Here is a 16,872-nt window from a genome sequence, read left to right on the forward strand (position 1 = left end):
ACCACGGAGGCTATAAAGATAAACCCACTACACACAGAAAGGTTGCAAGGCCAAAATGGGAGCGTCAGGGGGGCTTCCTAGATGAAGTGGCTTGAACAAGTTGGTAAAGCAACTGGAGAGGAAGCGTGTGGTGAAGGGAGGTGGGAGTGGGCAGAGCAGTCAAAAGGAGCTCCACGGGCAGGGTTCCAGGGAGAGTCCTGCCTCCTACTACCTTGTATGGGGCCTAGGGCGTCTTTTCTGATAAAAAATTGATCAGCAAAAGGACAAACAAATTAGGATGAAGCCAATAAAGGAAAGCTCAGCAAGCTGAGAGGGCGGTACTGGCAGCATTAGCCTCTGGATCTTCCTCGTTCCGGCTGTCACCCGCAGGCTGATGATAACCAACAGCTTGGGCCAATCTCAAGGCCACTGGGAAAGGTCAGCTTGTATACGCCACTGCTTATCGCATGGCTTTTCTACATCCTGGTGTTTGGACATAATTCAACAATAACTTATTTATAGGGAGCACGTCCTTGAAAAATTCTCTTTGAGGTATTGTTGCTAGAACTGAAGATAATGCATTTTGTTTCCTGGTTCTAGTTCTTACTAGACTTTAATAAGAAACTAGGCATTGAACTGATTTTGTTAATATTTTCAGTGTTAACGATTACATTGTCATATATTTTTATTTTTATTTATTCATTTATTTTGAAAATATCTTTCAGACAATTATATTAAAAATAGAAATATATGGTCTAATTTTTAAAAAATGGCTTGCTGGCAATTATCTAGTGCCCCCCCCATGGAACGCCAAATTGTCGTATATTTTAATGTTTTTATTTTTTTATCATATATTTTCAAAGGGCAATATTCAGCTTGCCATAATTCTGACAACTTTTAGAAATATTTTTAGAAACATTTACGACATTTTACAATTTTATAATATTAACCCAAAATGGATACATACTTAAAAACTTCATACCAGTAGGAACTTTTATCATGTTGGTGAATTGGGGTTTTCTTTAAACCACGTATGCTGTTGGTACATATTCTTTTAGTTCCTTATAATGTTTAGCTTTTTTATACAAGGAACAATTGTATCAGAAAAAGGGGACATCTAGTCCTGGCCCCAAGTAAACAGCCAAACAGAGTACAAGAGTTGATAGGTGACATCTTTGTCTAAAGAAGAATCCAGTGATGTCTGCATAACACAGGAACCTCTGTTCCCTGGCACGGCGGGGGATGAAGCATTCTCAGCCAATATTCTGCTTAACAGACTTACCCTGTATTTTATATGAATTGTCTATTTTTCAAAGAGTTGCGATCGATCAAAATAAACCTAAGGCTATGTAGCCTGGGTGGTCCCAGCTGAACTTGAAGGGAATTGTCTGGGTGCCTGTGATTAAATAGAGGAAGCTGGTGGGCCCTTAGGGGCTCTTATTTGCATGAAAGGATTTAAGCTGGCATTTTATTTACCCCTGGCTTCTAGGAAAAGGAAGATACATGCCTAGGTGCCTGAACAAATTAAAGGAAGGGGAGCAATGGTGGGGTTTATGGTCTTAGGATCCCCTTCAGTCTCTAGGACTTGAAAAAAATTTTTTAAGCCTCCAAGGAGAAAAGGGATGAGGAGAGGAGAAAGGAACTGTTCTCATGAAGGGTCTTGTGAAACGTGGCTCCCTCTGCACTGAGCGTAACCCCACCATGGTACTGTGAGGATTGGTGGCAAAATTGGAGCAACAGGAGACTGCAACCTCTGGCCAGATATAGGCGCTTCCATTGAGGGCCACGCAAGCAACTTTGTCTGCAAAAGGCATTTAGCAAAGAGGAGCTAGAGCAACAGAGGGAAAGGAAGGCAGGGCTTTGTCTGTTTTGTTCAATGTTATATTCTCATCACCCCGAAATACCAGGCTCTCAAATATTTGTGGGAAAATACCAGGTGGTGACTATCGATGACATGTTTTTGACACTTTGCAGGGAGCTTAAGTCCTGCCAGTGGGGATAAAGCAGAGATAGTTTGGGATATTTGGATTATTGTTATTAAGGTGAACCTCCCCCCCCCAATCTGAATTCACAGGTGATGAGACCTGGAGATATTTACCTTATAAATAAAAGTATACTACTTAAGAGGCACACTGGGGTCCTTGCAGTTTCTCAAGGCATCGTCATATTAATGACCATGTTATTGGCAAAGCAGAGATGCATCAGTTTATGAGGAACCTAACAGAGATTTTGGATGATGGAATTCTAGATAGCAGAGTTTATATGATTGATTAAGTCTCTTCTTTGTTAAAGAATATATTTGGTTCTTATGTAAGTCCACAATTCTTATAATATTGCACTAAAGTTTCCTTTAAATGTCAAGTGCTTTGTGAATTGAAGGTTTAAAATGTGTCAAAATAGCTTCGTTTTTTTGGATCAGGAATTATATATGCAATCTTTTAATGCAAAAATTCATCCTCATTTCTTAAAAAGCAAATTGCATTCAATGAATGAATAAAATGCTCTGTATATTATCAATTTAGTCTTCTGAGTCTAACTAAACGCAGATGCTCACTTCGGCTTTCCAATTATAGTTTCGATTTAGACATGATTGAGGCCTTATAAAGAGGAAGATGGCTTGAGAGAGATGAGAGTTTCTCAAAATTAAGTACCTCCATAAGCCAATACAAGGAGCTCTCAGGCAAGTTTAGATTTTTAAAAGAACAATTACTTAAGGTGGAAGGAAGCACATCCCTGAGAATTAAGAGTGACCTCGGCTGTCATAACTCCCTACGCCATACTAGCTATGGGAGCAATTAAGGAACAGTGACAATCACAGATTTGCCTTTGAGACGTCACTTAATTTTGGTACCGCGCTCCCAAAGTTTCTCTCTATTCTGAGAGGCTCAAGCCCTCTTGGGCGCTTGCTGCTGTGCTGTTCTGTGGCTTCCACTTTCCATACTTGACTGGTCCCAGTCTGGGAGGCGAGGTCATGCTAAGTGATGATGGCTCATTCAGCCAACCTCAGATGCTCTAGCCTTTAGGTAAGCACAGTTCTCTTGATTCTTGTAAACCACTTTAATTTTAAACAGTTTAGATTTTTATCCTGAGGCTACAGGGAAGTCATTAAAGAATTTTAAATCAAGAAATTAATGTTAACTTATTAGTTTTGTTTTTATTTTTTAAAATTTATTTTTATTGTTGACAGTATTACAGATGTCCCCAATTTTCTCCCCTTTGCCCCCCTCTGCCCAGCCCCTGCCCCCCACAGGCCTTCACTGCACTCTTGTCTGTGTCCATGGGCTATGTGTATATGCATATAAGCTCTGTGGCTAATCTCTTACTCTGACTATAAAATGTGGTGAATGGATCCCAAGTTAGAAATGGTAAGAGAAGTAGACACAGATACCAGTCAGGACACGGTTGTAATAGTTCAGGTGAGAGATGGTGGAGGCCCAGAACTGAAAGAGCGTCCGCGGGCTTGCAGAGAAATGGAGAGATTCCAAGGGTATTTAGGAGGTAAAAGCAACAAGACTGAACAATGGCATAAAATGCCATGATTTATAGATATCCCTTAGCCTCCTAACAGTCAGCCATTTTAATGCTCCTCTTAGAGTAGTTCAAAAATTGTTAAAGTCCCGATGAAAAAATATTAAAGTTGGTCAAATGAACAGTAGCAAATACTTATTTTGTTGAGGGGAAATCATCTAGTATGATTAACAGCAATGGTAACATTTTCTTCTTAAGTGATGCCAATGAATCGAATTCTATAAAGCCTTATTCATATATTTCTAGTGTGTGTGCTATAGAACGAGAACACACACAACGAATATTTATTGAGTGCCTAGGTAACGTATTGCTCTTTAAAAACAAAACAAGCCCTGCTGGGCGTGGCTCAGTGGTTGAGCGTTGACCTGGGATCCAGGAGATCGTAGTTCGATTCCCGGTTAGGGCACATGCCCAGATTGCGGGCTCTATCCCCAGCAGGGGGCGTGTGGGAGTCAGCCGATCCATGACTCTCTCATCATTGATGTTTCTCTCTCTCTCTCTCCCTCTCCCTTCCTCTCTCTGAAATCAATAAAGATATATTTAACAATAAATAAATAAATAAATACATAAATAATAAATACACAGAAGCAGCAGGAAACTTACGGAATTAAAAAAGAAAAAATATATTTTCTATAATTTATTTCGAAGTTATTAAAGCATAATACTTGCCTCGAACACTTTCCCAATAGGTGAAATTAATTTTTACGCCCAAGCAAGATACTGCATGGTGGCAAAACATATAAGGTTCACTGATTCTGAATATTCTATTCAAAATATCTCAAAAGAAGAAAGACTGTGCAGTCAACTATTTGAACTAGTGGAATGACTGAAGCATAAAGAATAGCAAAGAAGATGTTTAAACATTACGTAAGTATGGAATTTTATTTTCTTCCACAAAATATTCAGTCTAAATTTAGGGATTCGTAATTAATCTTGTCTATATTATAAGCAGTTTTTTCAACTCCGATGATCTCAGAGAAGCTAACTGGAAAGAGTGTTAATTCTGAATTGAGAAACGTTTCCAATTAGATATATCTTCATGCCAATATATAGGACATTCATCTTGAGTATCTTTCATATCCTCATTAGTTGAATAATATTAATGATATGAATAATTAATAGAGCAACATCTCATGGAGATCACCCAATTTTGCTTTCATTAATTTGAATGTGATTGTTTTGAAAAAGCTCTTAATCCATCCTGTCAACCCCTTGTGTTCCATTCCATTTCCTCCACTCTTTCGAGGATATTTCTTTGAGGAAGATTTTTTGGTATGTGCATTTTGTTTATGCTATACATGCCAAATAGATCTCCCAAAGTGAAACTCGGAGCTCATTTGGAAGTAATTTTTGGTAGCACATGAATCAGGAACTCTTATTTTCTTCTCAGCACTACTGGCATTTTATTGCTTCCATCTACAGCCCAATATGCTTTTAGCGCTGAGACCCCTGAGGCCAAACACACAAAGCCCTAAGAAAATGGGAACTTCTGACGATTACAATTTTTGTCTCTGTTTCAGGGTTCTGCCCTCCCCTGGGAGAGGGAAATCACTTTAAGCTTACTATGGAACAGGAACATGGTGGGTACAAATGACTGACTGAAGTTGGTGATGTTGATTCAGGAGTGTTCAGCTTATAGGTCAGGTGTAAAGCCCTTAAATCTGCTTGTCAAACTCCTATGGATTGTTCCAGACTATGCCCAAATGTCACTTTCTATGAAGGTTTCCTGGGCCAGCTCAGGCAGGGTTAGGCAGTTCCTCCTTAGTATTACTATAGAGCCCTAACATATTCCTATGGCAGCTCTTATCAAGTTGTATTGCATTTACTTGTCGGTCTCCCTCTACTCATGTACATAGGGAGTCTATTGGCTTCCTTTTATCTCTAGACTAAAGTACTACCAAAATCGGGCTGGTTCTCAATACATAATAATCGACTGGATGGACAGCAAATGGTTAATATTACCCTTCATCTGCACAGCATACGGTACATGGTCTCCTCACATAATGGTGACTAAGCCATGGCAGGAATTATCACCACTGTTTTGTAGATGAGAAAACCGATACCCAGAGAGGTTACATGACCAGCCCAAGTACAAGTTCAAAAACGGCTAATTTGTGCGAGACACACACAGATTGGTTGTCCCCAGCATGTGCTCCAAATGGGGTTGGGGATTGAGCCTGCAACTGAGGTACATGCCCTTGGCTGGACTCAAACCCAGGACCCTTCAGTTCACGGGTGATACTCTAACCACTGAACCAAACCCGCTAGGGCTGCATACCTAGTTCTTACGCAAGCCAGTTAATTAAGATTTGTAGATAGACGTGGCAGCAGTAGTATTCTACCGGAGAGATGGCAATGGCTGGCCAGGACACAGGGTAGGAGCTGCTTAGCTGCTTACCTGCTTTGAAGCTCCGAACTCAATCTTAGCAGGTTCTCAAGAAGTGACATGCACACAGAATGTCAACTTATTTACGAGAACGATCTGTGACAAGTTATATCCTTGTACTCAAGCTACATGCAAAGTGAAGCCAGTAGCTATATATGACACACACACTTGACGCTCTCTCTGAAATTCTGACCAAGACTCATGGACTCCTAAACAAGAGGCAGTTCTTAGAGATAAGTAGTATAATCGCTTCATTTTACTAAAGGAATGAATAAACAAATAAATAAAGAGCTAGAAAGGATAAATGACTTACCTACAGTCACGTAGCTTGCTCCTTACAGCATATGGGCACAGAATCAAGTCTTGTTAACAATGATATCCTTACATTTTTTTAAACAAGTTATGAATGAAAAGTGCTACGGGTATAATTCTTAGCAAGTCGTCTAAGCATCTGGCTAACATGACTAAGAAGACTGTCACACAGAAATCGTCTTCCATCACATGCTGCAACATGGGAGAAACGTACCAAACCCTACTCTGTGCCTGTGCGTTGGGGAGGTACACACAGACAGTGTTTTAAGATTCAATCCATGTTAAAACAAGGCACTTGACAGTATTAATTATATTTAGTTCTCTCCATTCACCCACAGACATTGATGTTATACAAATAATCCATTGGCTTTATTTTTTCAGTGTGTCAGCTGAAGTATCTTTTCTAGTCCCCATTCCTTTGCAACATGCTTTTTCTTTTTGAAAATAATCTATGTAGATATAACCTGGGTGTCCATTTCAAATTTATGACTTTTAAGTTTCGAAAATAGTTTGACCACTCATTACCAGTAGAGCACATTTTATTACTCATTGGCCAGCTAAAGAGTTAAAAATGTGTGTCTATTAAGGGGCAAAGATCAAAGGCCAAAATAAACTAATCTTCTTAGCAAAAAGGAAGACAAATGATCCTACTTATAAAAGTTTTTGGTTTAGCTTCTATTAGCAAAGGTGGGGGAGCTTGGGGTCCAATGTTCTAAGTCAGTAGATGAAAGCAAATGCATTCCACAAACATCTTTGTATTTCACAGGTTGTGCAGGTCACACCAAAATCAAATGATTTCATGGGGCAACACCATCAATTAAGAGAGGAAGCCTTATTTAGCAAAGAACTGTTTTAGAGAAAGAAACATACATTGAACTGCAATAATTGGTTTGCTAATTGGTCTTCCTGCTGGGGATAATTGCTAGAATTCCTTCTTTAAAATAGATGGACCTTTACCTGTGTGATATCCACTGTTGTGCGTAACTTTCTCTACTATCATAATCAGAGTCCGTGAGCTTCTGCTCCTTAGCTGGATGCAGACTAGTTCCACAGCATTTGTAGAGCAAAGCATTTGTTTCCCTCAGGCATCGTAACTGGCACCTTGATCATGCCCCTCCAATTAATGCTAACATTTACTGTTATCCCCAAGTGTTACAGGTGGAAACAACAGCCCACGTTCTGGAAGAAACTTTAGGTATTCAAGGTCATTTATATAGTCCAATCTGGAATCAGTTTCTCATCTAGACTATGAAAGAAACTTGTTCATCAATCACAGCATTTTAATGCATTAAGTGAAAGATTATTTTAGATAGGAATTTTTAAGCTAAGTCAAATGATAATACTATGCTGTAAAAAAATCAGGGTCATTTAAGTATCAATTCATTTATTTTCTATAAAATTTCGGCAGAAAAATTCCCATGTATACCTAAAGTGGAAGATAATTCACTTAGGTTTCCATTAGACATTAAGCCAGCCAACAATTTTCATCCATGTCACAGGTATAAAATAGCTGTCAATTCCTGTTAAAGGGCTATAACATGAAATCAATATGGTCAATAGTTATATAAGATGTCAATAGAAGAAATTATTTAAAAACAAAAGCAGCAGGCCTTGAAATGCTTTAAGATGTATTACTCACCAGAAACAAAGTTCGGAAGTTGTTGAGATCACCAAAAAACTCTTCTATGCTCACTGTCTTAGAGTCAAAGATAAAGTATTCTCCAAGATTCTCGTACAGCTTGACCATGTTGCTGTGCATGGTGGACAGTTTGTCATACTGCTCTCTGGCACTCTTTGTAAAGCTGTGGGTTTCTGTTAAGGAATGTGACCCAATAGTACCTCAAAGGCAATCATTAGATGTTAAGATTGAGTTATACCACCATTTCTATAAATACTTAAGGAATAGTTCGCTAGGGTTGCCATGACAAAATGCCACAGACTGAGTAGCTTAAACTACAGAAATTTATTTTCTCACAATTCCGGAGGCTGGAAGTCCAATATCAAGGTGTTGGCGAGTTTGGTTTCTTCGGTGGCCTCGCTCCTTGGCTTGTTGTAGATAGAGATCTTCTTGCTATCTCGTCACATGGTGGTCCCTCCATGTTGCCTGTGTCCTAATCTCTTCTTATGAAGACACCAGTCACATGGGATTAGGGCCCACCCTTAGAACCTCATTTGAACTAAATGACTTCTTTGAAGGCCTATCTCCAAATAGTCACATTCTGAGGTTCTGGAGATTAGGGCTTCAACATCATATTTCTGGCCAGACACAGTTCAGTCCCTTACAAGTTGCTCATGTCATTATATCAGTTAGTGAGTTTTGAAAATCTATAAATTATGCAGAAGTATTTAATGTAGAATTGTGCAAAACATGTTTGCTAAATCAAAACATATAAATATAAATACCCACAAACTGCCTCATATCTTTTTATGAACAAGGTACAGTAAAAATAAATACCAACAAAAAACAGAAAAAAGTATAGATTACCCTTTATTAATACACATTTTTCATATAGATAGAAAGGTTATAGAATTATATATATGGGTTATGTTATATGTGTGTATGTGTTGTGTGTGTGTATGTGTACAGGGTGCCCCAAAAATGTATACATACTTAACAGCTGATAGCTCAACTGATGCTTCTTTCTCTCTTTCTTTTTTTGAACCAATTGAAATAATTATTCAGTGTGTTCCCAAAAAATGTATATACATTATAAAGGCAGTGTTTATTAAAATACATTTCGGTTTCAAAATGTAATTGAATCTACAGCCATTAGCTGTTAAAGTGTGCATATATGTCCCTCATGAGGAGTGGAAGGGAGAGGGAGTGGGAGCAAGGGGGAGAGAGGGGAGGGAAAATAAGAGAGAGGTTCTGCTGTAGTTCTATAACCTTAACCACTCCAAGGGCTTATTAAAACCCAGCTTGCTGTTTGCTGAGCCTGAGCCCAGGGGCCTGAGCATTATAATCTCTAACAAGTTCCCAGGTGATGCTGAGGCTGCCAGCCCAGGATTACACTCTGAGTAGTACACTCCGGAAAAGCTACTTATCTAGAAATTAATTACATCATCGTTTTACAAATTTCATCAAAAAATGAGAACCACAACCTCTATCAAAGCATTAAAGAAACCATATATTTAAATGTGTCAAACTAAAAGGTATCTCATTATATCTAAATGTATACTTAAAAAAAGAAATTATAATACTTTTTTTCTGATTTTATTTGTAGAAGACGTATTTATAGAAAACTATCTCTTTAGGGGACTTCAAAATACAAAATCATAAATAAGTGAACAAATTTTCAACAACACAGAAGCAAGCACTGTGAACATGCTGGAGCATTTCCTTCTGGTCTTGCTTCTATGGCTAATAACCTTTGAATGTTAACTGGTAGAAGGCTTCGGTGAAAGGCAAGCAGGCTAACCATAAAGAATATAGGAAACCAAATCCACCTTCTAAAATCTGAGTTAAATCTATTGAAAATCAATAGTGATAACAGAAGTGAAACATCTTTAAATGGAAAGGTAATAGACTTGAAATTGCACAAGAAGAACAGCACAGTTTGGGGGCATGCTATTTTAAAAATCCACTGCAGTGTATTAATATTTTGTGCCTGTATTATTTTATCAGGTACTGATGATTGTGTCTTGAAACACTTTATTTTATAAGATTTTCTGAAATTTTCAGTGCGTTTTGTTATAACCTGGGGCCAAATTTACTTTCCATGGGAACAGAGCTCTAGTTTTACAATGGAAGTCAATGGGAAAACCTGACCATTTCTGGAAAATTACTTTGCAGCTGACACTTATGGGCCACCACATGATTTCCAAAGTGAGAGGCCCCCTACCCGGGATCTTTCTTATGCTACTTAAGTCTTAGCATTCACATTAGCAACCCAACAACCTCCCTGCTAAGAAGTGGCATTAAATCTTTCAAGCCTCGAGTCCATTTTGATGTCAACAGGCCTGAAAGAATTAATGCATTTCTGACTTAAGCTACTTCCTTTTGATCAACAAAGGGTTACACGTACGGCAACACACACATTCTGGTTTCACCTCTGAGAATATCACCGTGTATTTTTTCTATTTTTAAGAACGTGTTCAACATCCTCTTTAACAGTTGCAGAGATGACAATACTGGTCATTTCGTAGCACAGAATGAAAATGAGGTTTTTGTTTTCTAGTCTCTCTTTCCTGAATAAAACAGACTCATGCCAGAGACTTTCTACACGGGAACACTTTCCAAAGGTCACTCACTTGTACTCAATTTGCAATGCAAAATACGAAACTATATATCTCAGAAGACTCAACATCTGTACAACACACAGAACAAGCAAAAGATAAAAAAAGGCAAGAAACTGCATGATTCCCATTTATCCTAACACAAGTCTTCACCAGCTAAGGTATGTCCATGTAGTGATACACGATTTCATAAATCTGTTCTCCCGCAACAAAAACTGATTTCAGAAATTCTGTCTGTATACCCAGGTGAGACAATGTGAAAAATCCTAGGAATGGTTTACCTTAGAAATCACATATGGAAAGCAGCCCAGTTTCCAAGTCCTTCACTGATCTTCCAAGTGATGACTTTGTACAAGGGAGAGTGGGCATGAGTCAGCATGGAAGCCTTTCTCAACTGCAACCATCTCACCAAATCCCACTTGGGACACAGCGGAAAAAAGACTAGACACCATTCCTTTCAGCCCTTAGGTCAGTTAGAAATTTTTTATTTCAGTGTCGTTTTTTGAGAAGCCACCAAATACAAGATACTGTTTAGTGCTATGCTAAGCATCATGATGGATACAATGATAAAAGTCTAATCCAGACTCTAAAGAAGTTTATAACCTAACATTACAAATAATTCTACCATCATCAATCTGCATTTGTATAGGACTTTACCATTTAAGATATATTTTTCCTTCTATTATGTCCCATATTCCTGCTAACAACTGTAGTAGGCAGTTAGACAGACATGACCAGAGCAAGGATGGTAGGCCAGGTACAGAAGGTCACCAGGGGAGAAAGCCCCAGGTGCCTAGCAATGGGCAAAACTGGGAAAACTCGCCCCCAAGGTAACCTTTCCTCCCCTACCATAGCACTGGTCATGAGGTTCAGACTCCCTGGCCTTTCCTTCCCTGGCATGTTGCTAGTCATGCGGGTTAGACCCTCTTAGAGGGGAAATGAAAGGAGGGGACAGAGAATAGCCCTTAAGCATTAAGCCCCCAGGACAATGAGGTTCTGACCGATATCAAATACATCTAGGCTTCAGTTGTGTTTCAGCTCCAGGCCCAGAAAAGTAGCAAAACCAAACAACCAACACCACAGCTGACCTCAGGAACAGGTGAACAGACTAATGACTTCCTGCCCTGGTGCCAACCAATCAGTAGAGACCAAGACTCTGAAAGGACACATCTGGATAGCTGATAATATTCTATTGAGACCCTCCCCTGAGACCTCCAGATAAAAGCCCTCAAGACAGAGGACCCAGTGCTGCTCTCTCTGTGGAGGATGCCAAAACCTTTCCCCAGGTCCTCCCCCCAGGGTGTTTTCCTTGCCGCCTCCTTTCTCCTAGGCTCCAAAACCCCTTCTTTTGCTTCTGGGACTTGTTTCCTTATCCCATTTCTTCTACAGCTCACTTCTTCTACCTCTGTAACTTTCTAAATAAACTTTCTCTTACAGTTGGAGTCTTGGCTCTGAATTCTTTCTTAGCCAGAACTCAAGTACCAAGGTTGCTGAACCGAGGTCCAGTCTGACTCCACTGGTCTAACACCTGGTGCCGTTTTGCTGCCAACACACCCTTATCAAAGAGGCAGAAAAATACCACTATTCAGATTTTAGAGTTGGGAAAACTAGATTAAAGGCACTCATCCATCTAGAGTTAGAATGTAGTGAAGTGTTGCAGAATATGCCATCCCCAAATATGCCACTTTGGCAAAGAGTATTTTGAGCTAATTGAGAAACAGCAGAGACAGAAAAATCTCTGAAAAGAGTAAAAGTTACCCCTTTGAAAAGAAGATTTATATTTATAAAGGAAATCTCCATTTGTAAGGGTGTCTCCCTCTCTGTAGGAGGAAGAGAAGTATGAATCAATGGATCAAGAGTATTGATGACAAACTTGCAGATTTAGATCTGTACAACAAACTTGACCCTAGTTTATGGTGCTTTTCCTGGTAACTTCTCTCCCCCCTAAATGGCGTCCTCACACCTCTCTTTTGTCTTTAGTTGAAGACGGTCTTTAAACTAGTAGCTTAGGCCACCTCAGGGAGTTACTCATTCTTATCTGGGTATCTCCCATGTATATATGAGGTATACATGTTAACAAATTTTTGTTTAGTATTGTTTTGTTAATATGGCTTTTATTGCAGGGGTAAAAATAAAATCATCTAAATTAGAAAGGAACATGTAAAACTGTCATTATTTGTGGATGACATGATTTTATATAGAGAAAACCCTATATATTCCACCAAAAAAAACTTGGAAAAAACAAATTCAGCAAATTTGCAAGGTACAAAAATCAATATACAGAAATCCAGTGCATTTTTATACACTAGAGAAATTAAGAAAACAATTCCATTTATAGTTGTATCAAGAAGAATAAAATAACTAGAAATAAATTTAATCAAGGACGCAAAACACCTATACATGAAAAACTATAAGACATTGCTCAAAGAAACTGAAGAAGACACAAATAAATGGAAATATATCTCATGATCATGGACTGGAAGAATATTGTAAAAATATCCGTATTACCTAAAGCAATTCACAGATTCGATGCATTCTCTACCAAAATTCCAATGGCATTTTTCACAAAAATAGAACAATCCTAAACTTTGTATGGAACTGAAGAAATCTTGAGAAAAACGAACAAAGCATCATGCTACCTGATTTTAAACTATATTTCAAAGCTTTAGTAATCCAAACAGTATGAGATTGGCATAAAAATAGCCACACAGATCAATGGAACAGAATAGAGCACCCAGAAATAAACTCACACATATATGGTCAATTAATTTAGCACAAAGAAGGCAAGAGTATACAACGAGAAAAGGACAGCCTATTCAATAAATGGTGGTGGACAGCCACATGCAAAAGAATGGTGGTGGGGAAAACTGGACAGCCACATGCAAAAGAATGAAGCTGGATACTATCTTATGCCATACACAAAACTTAACTAAAAATGGGATAATGACTTCAATTTAAGGCCAGAAAACCATAGTATACTGTATGGAACCAGAATGAGTATCCCCAGAATGTGCCACCACAGAAGGCAAACTATTTCAAGTTGAAAACAATTAAAGCCCAAGGAACTCAGGAAGAGTTTTTGCTGGTTTGTTTGTTTGTTTTTACCTCCTCCTTTCCTACCTAAAGGAATTCAGATAGAAAAGCCTGTTTCAGGACGACAGCCTCAGTATATTCACCTCAGCACATATGAATTAAGTGGCAGACAGGGATCCAAGCAGAACTGTGCTTGTTAGACTGCCTTCTGTGTTCCATTGTTTCTGGGTGGCCCAGCAAGAATTTGTTTACAAAATGTTCGCTTCTTCTCATCTACCTCTGAATGGCCATCATTCCTTCTTAAATCCCAGATCCCTTTCTGCCTCTCCTTAGACTAGAAAGGCACATAAGCCACAAATGACCAATGTATCCTTGGGTTCCATTTTCTTATCAGACTGCTGCATGTACATATGTAATAAATTTGGTTATTTTCTCCTGTTAATCTGTCTCATATTAATTTGGTTATTAAAATACTTTTGTTCTGCCAGAAGAACTTTGAAGGGCTAAAGAAAATTATTTTCCATCCTGACAATTCCTAGAAGAAAACATAAATGGTAAATTTCTTGTCTTCATTTTTGGTGATATTTTTGTTTTGCATCTGACTCCAATGGTAATGACAACAGAAAAAAGCAAGAATAAACAAATGGGACTACATCAAACTAAAAAGCTTCTGCACAGTGAAGGAAACCAGAAACAAAATAAAAAGGCAAACTACTGAATGAAAGACTAGATATTTTTTCCAAAGAAGACATACTGATGGCCACCAAACATATGAAAAGATGCTCAGCATCACCAATCATCACAAATTAAACCTACAGTGAGGTATCACCTCACCCCTGAGGATATAAAGAAAAGTGACCCTTTGTCTACTGTTGGTGGAAATATAAATTGGTGCAGCCACTATGGAAAACAGTATGGCGGTTCCTCAAAAAATTAAAAATAAAACTGCCATATGATCAAGCAATTCTACTTCTGAGTATTTATCCAAAGCAAACAAAAACACTAATTTGAAAGAATGTATGTACCTCTATGTTCACTGCAGCATTATTTACAATAGCTAAGATATGGAAGCAACCCAAGTGCCCATCAGTAGATGAGTAGATAAAGAGTTGTGGTACATATGTACAATGGAATATTACTCAGCCATAAACAAGAATGAAATCTTATCACTTGTCACAACACGGATAAACCTAGAGGGTATTATGCTAAGTGAAATAAGTCAGACAGAGAAAGATAAATACCATATGATTTAATTTATATGTAGAATCTAAAGAGCAAAATAAACAAACAGAACAGAAACAGACTCATAGATACAGAAATCAGACTGATGGTTGCCAGAGCAAAGGGGGATTGAGGGGATGAATGAAAAAGGTAAAGGGATTAAGAAGAACAAATTGGTAGTTACAAAATAGTCATAAGGTTTAAAGTACAGCACAGAGAATAGAGCCAATAATATTGTTGTAACTATGTGTGATGCCAGGTGGGTACTGGAAATATCAGGAGAAACACCTCATAAAGTATATGATTGTCTAACCACTATGCTGCACACCTGAAACTAATACAAAATAATAGTGAATGTAAACTGTAATTAAAAAATTAAAAATTTAAAAAGAAGAGATATATGCACCCCTATGTCCATTGCAACTTTCTTTCCAATAACCAAAATATAGAATCAGTTGAAATGTCCACTGACGAATGAATAAAGATATATATATACACATATGATGTGGTCTGTGTATATATATACACATATAGTATATATGTATATATACATACAATGGAATACTGCTCAGTCATAAACAAGAATGAAAGACTATAATGTATGATCTCATTTATATGTGCTATCTAAAAACAAAATAAATGAACAAACAAAACAAAACTCACAGATACAGAGAATGGAGGGGAAGGGAACTGGGATTGGGTGAAAGAGGTAAAGGGGATCAAGAGGTACAAAGTTCCATATATAAAATAAATAGGTCATAGGGATGTAATGCATAGTATGGTGACTACAGCCAATAATGCTATATTGCAACTTTGAAAGTTGCTGAGAAAGTAAATCTCAAAAGTTCTCACGACCAGAAAGAAATATTTAACTTTGTATGGTGAGAGACGGTGTCTAGACTTATTGTTGTGATCACGTTGCAGTGTATACAAATGTTGAATTAGTATGTTGTACACCTGAAATATAGTGTTATATATATGTCAATTATGCTGCAGTTTTAAAAACCTCAACCTGAGACAGCTATAGGCATGTATTCAAATAGAAACCAAATTATTTCCTTTATACTTTTAGATAAATTAAATATTGTTTTTGACTATTTTTGGTAACTGTACATACCTGTTCACAAATTGGTTGAAGGTAGGATGTAACACTTGCCTTCTAACTGGTAAAACAGCTGATGGGGCTCAGAGCATGGCACCCCCAAATATGGCACTGTGGCATGCTGAATATTTTAAAGTGAAGGAGTTTGAGAGAAGGGAAGCAGCAGGAAGGTCACTCTGACCTTCTCTTGACCCTTCTCTCCTGAAGTCAAGTCATAAGGCCTTCATAGGAGAAGTGGCTTCCTTGTATCGGGAGAAAAGGACCATACTTATCTCCAAGATGGAGAGAAATCCAGAAGAATCCAAATGAACAGGCCTTGCTAAGTTCCCCCCAGTTTACTACACTTACCTCCTATTCTTTGACCTATCTTATCTTTCCATGACTTGCAGCTTTATCAATCCTAGCATAAAAATACACAGGTTTAACCATTTCTTTGGGTCTTAATTTCCTAATAAAGACTACCATGTCACGTGGAAGTTACATTCAATACATTTGTATGTTTTTTTCCTGTTAATCTATCTTTGTCGGTTTAATTTTTAGACCCAGCCAGGGGCCCTAAGAAGGTTGATGAAAATGTTTTCCTCCCCTGCACAGTATTACTTCATCAAATACTAGGCGGAGAAAACTATTTATCGCTGTACTTAATTTTGATGTAAAGAGAAATTGTTATATGTATCTCACAGCTATTTGAGTGAAATCAGTTTTACATTTTCTCATCTTTGTAGACAGTACATTAGCTATGATTTTAATAAAAACGTAAAATTTTAAATATCATTACTGCTGGATTATTGAGAACATGAAAAGAAAAATCAACTTGAGATGCACTTAACCTTCACACAAGCTCTAGTTAGCAACATGGCATAATTATTCATTTAAATAAAAGGAAGTCACAAATACATAATTTATTGAAGAATATAGACAGCATTTCCTCTTTCCATAACCTCTCAGGAAAGATTAAATGCTAAAAACAAAATAGCAATTTTTCCTTTTGAGTATGTCATTTTAGTAAAAAGTTATTGATATTTCAAAAATCTTACCTTAAAAATAAGAGGGTAAATTATAAAGAAGCTGAAAC

At 37.8% G+C, this 16,872-nt stretch overlaps 1 protein-coding gene across 1 annotated transcript in view; it reads right to left on the minus strand.

The window, feature by feature from the left end:
• Nucleotides 1–16,872, minus strand: part of DIAPH2 (diaphanous related formin 2) — a 709,361-nt gene that overhangs the window by 186,407 nt on the left and 506,082 nt on the right. The window contains exon 25 of the mRNA XM_087813361.1: nucleotides 7,845–8,009. Coding sequence (XP_087669487.1) covers nucleotides 7,845–8,009 — 165 coding nt within the window. The remainder of the gene's footprint in view (nucleotides 1–7,844; nucleotides 8,010–16,872) is intronic.

Source organism: Miniopterus natalensis, chromosome X, assembly GCF_054644295.1.
Source record: "Miniopterus natalensis isolate mMinNat1 chromosome X, mMinNat1.hap1, whole genome shotgun sequence".
Classification (NCBI taxonomy): Eukaryota; Metazoa; Chordata; class Mammalia; order Chiroptera; family Miniopteridae; genus Miniopterus; species Miniopterus natalensis.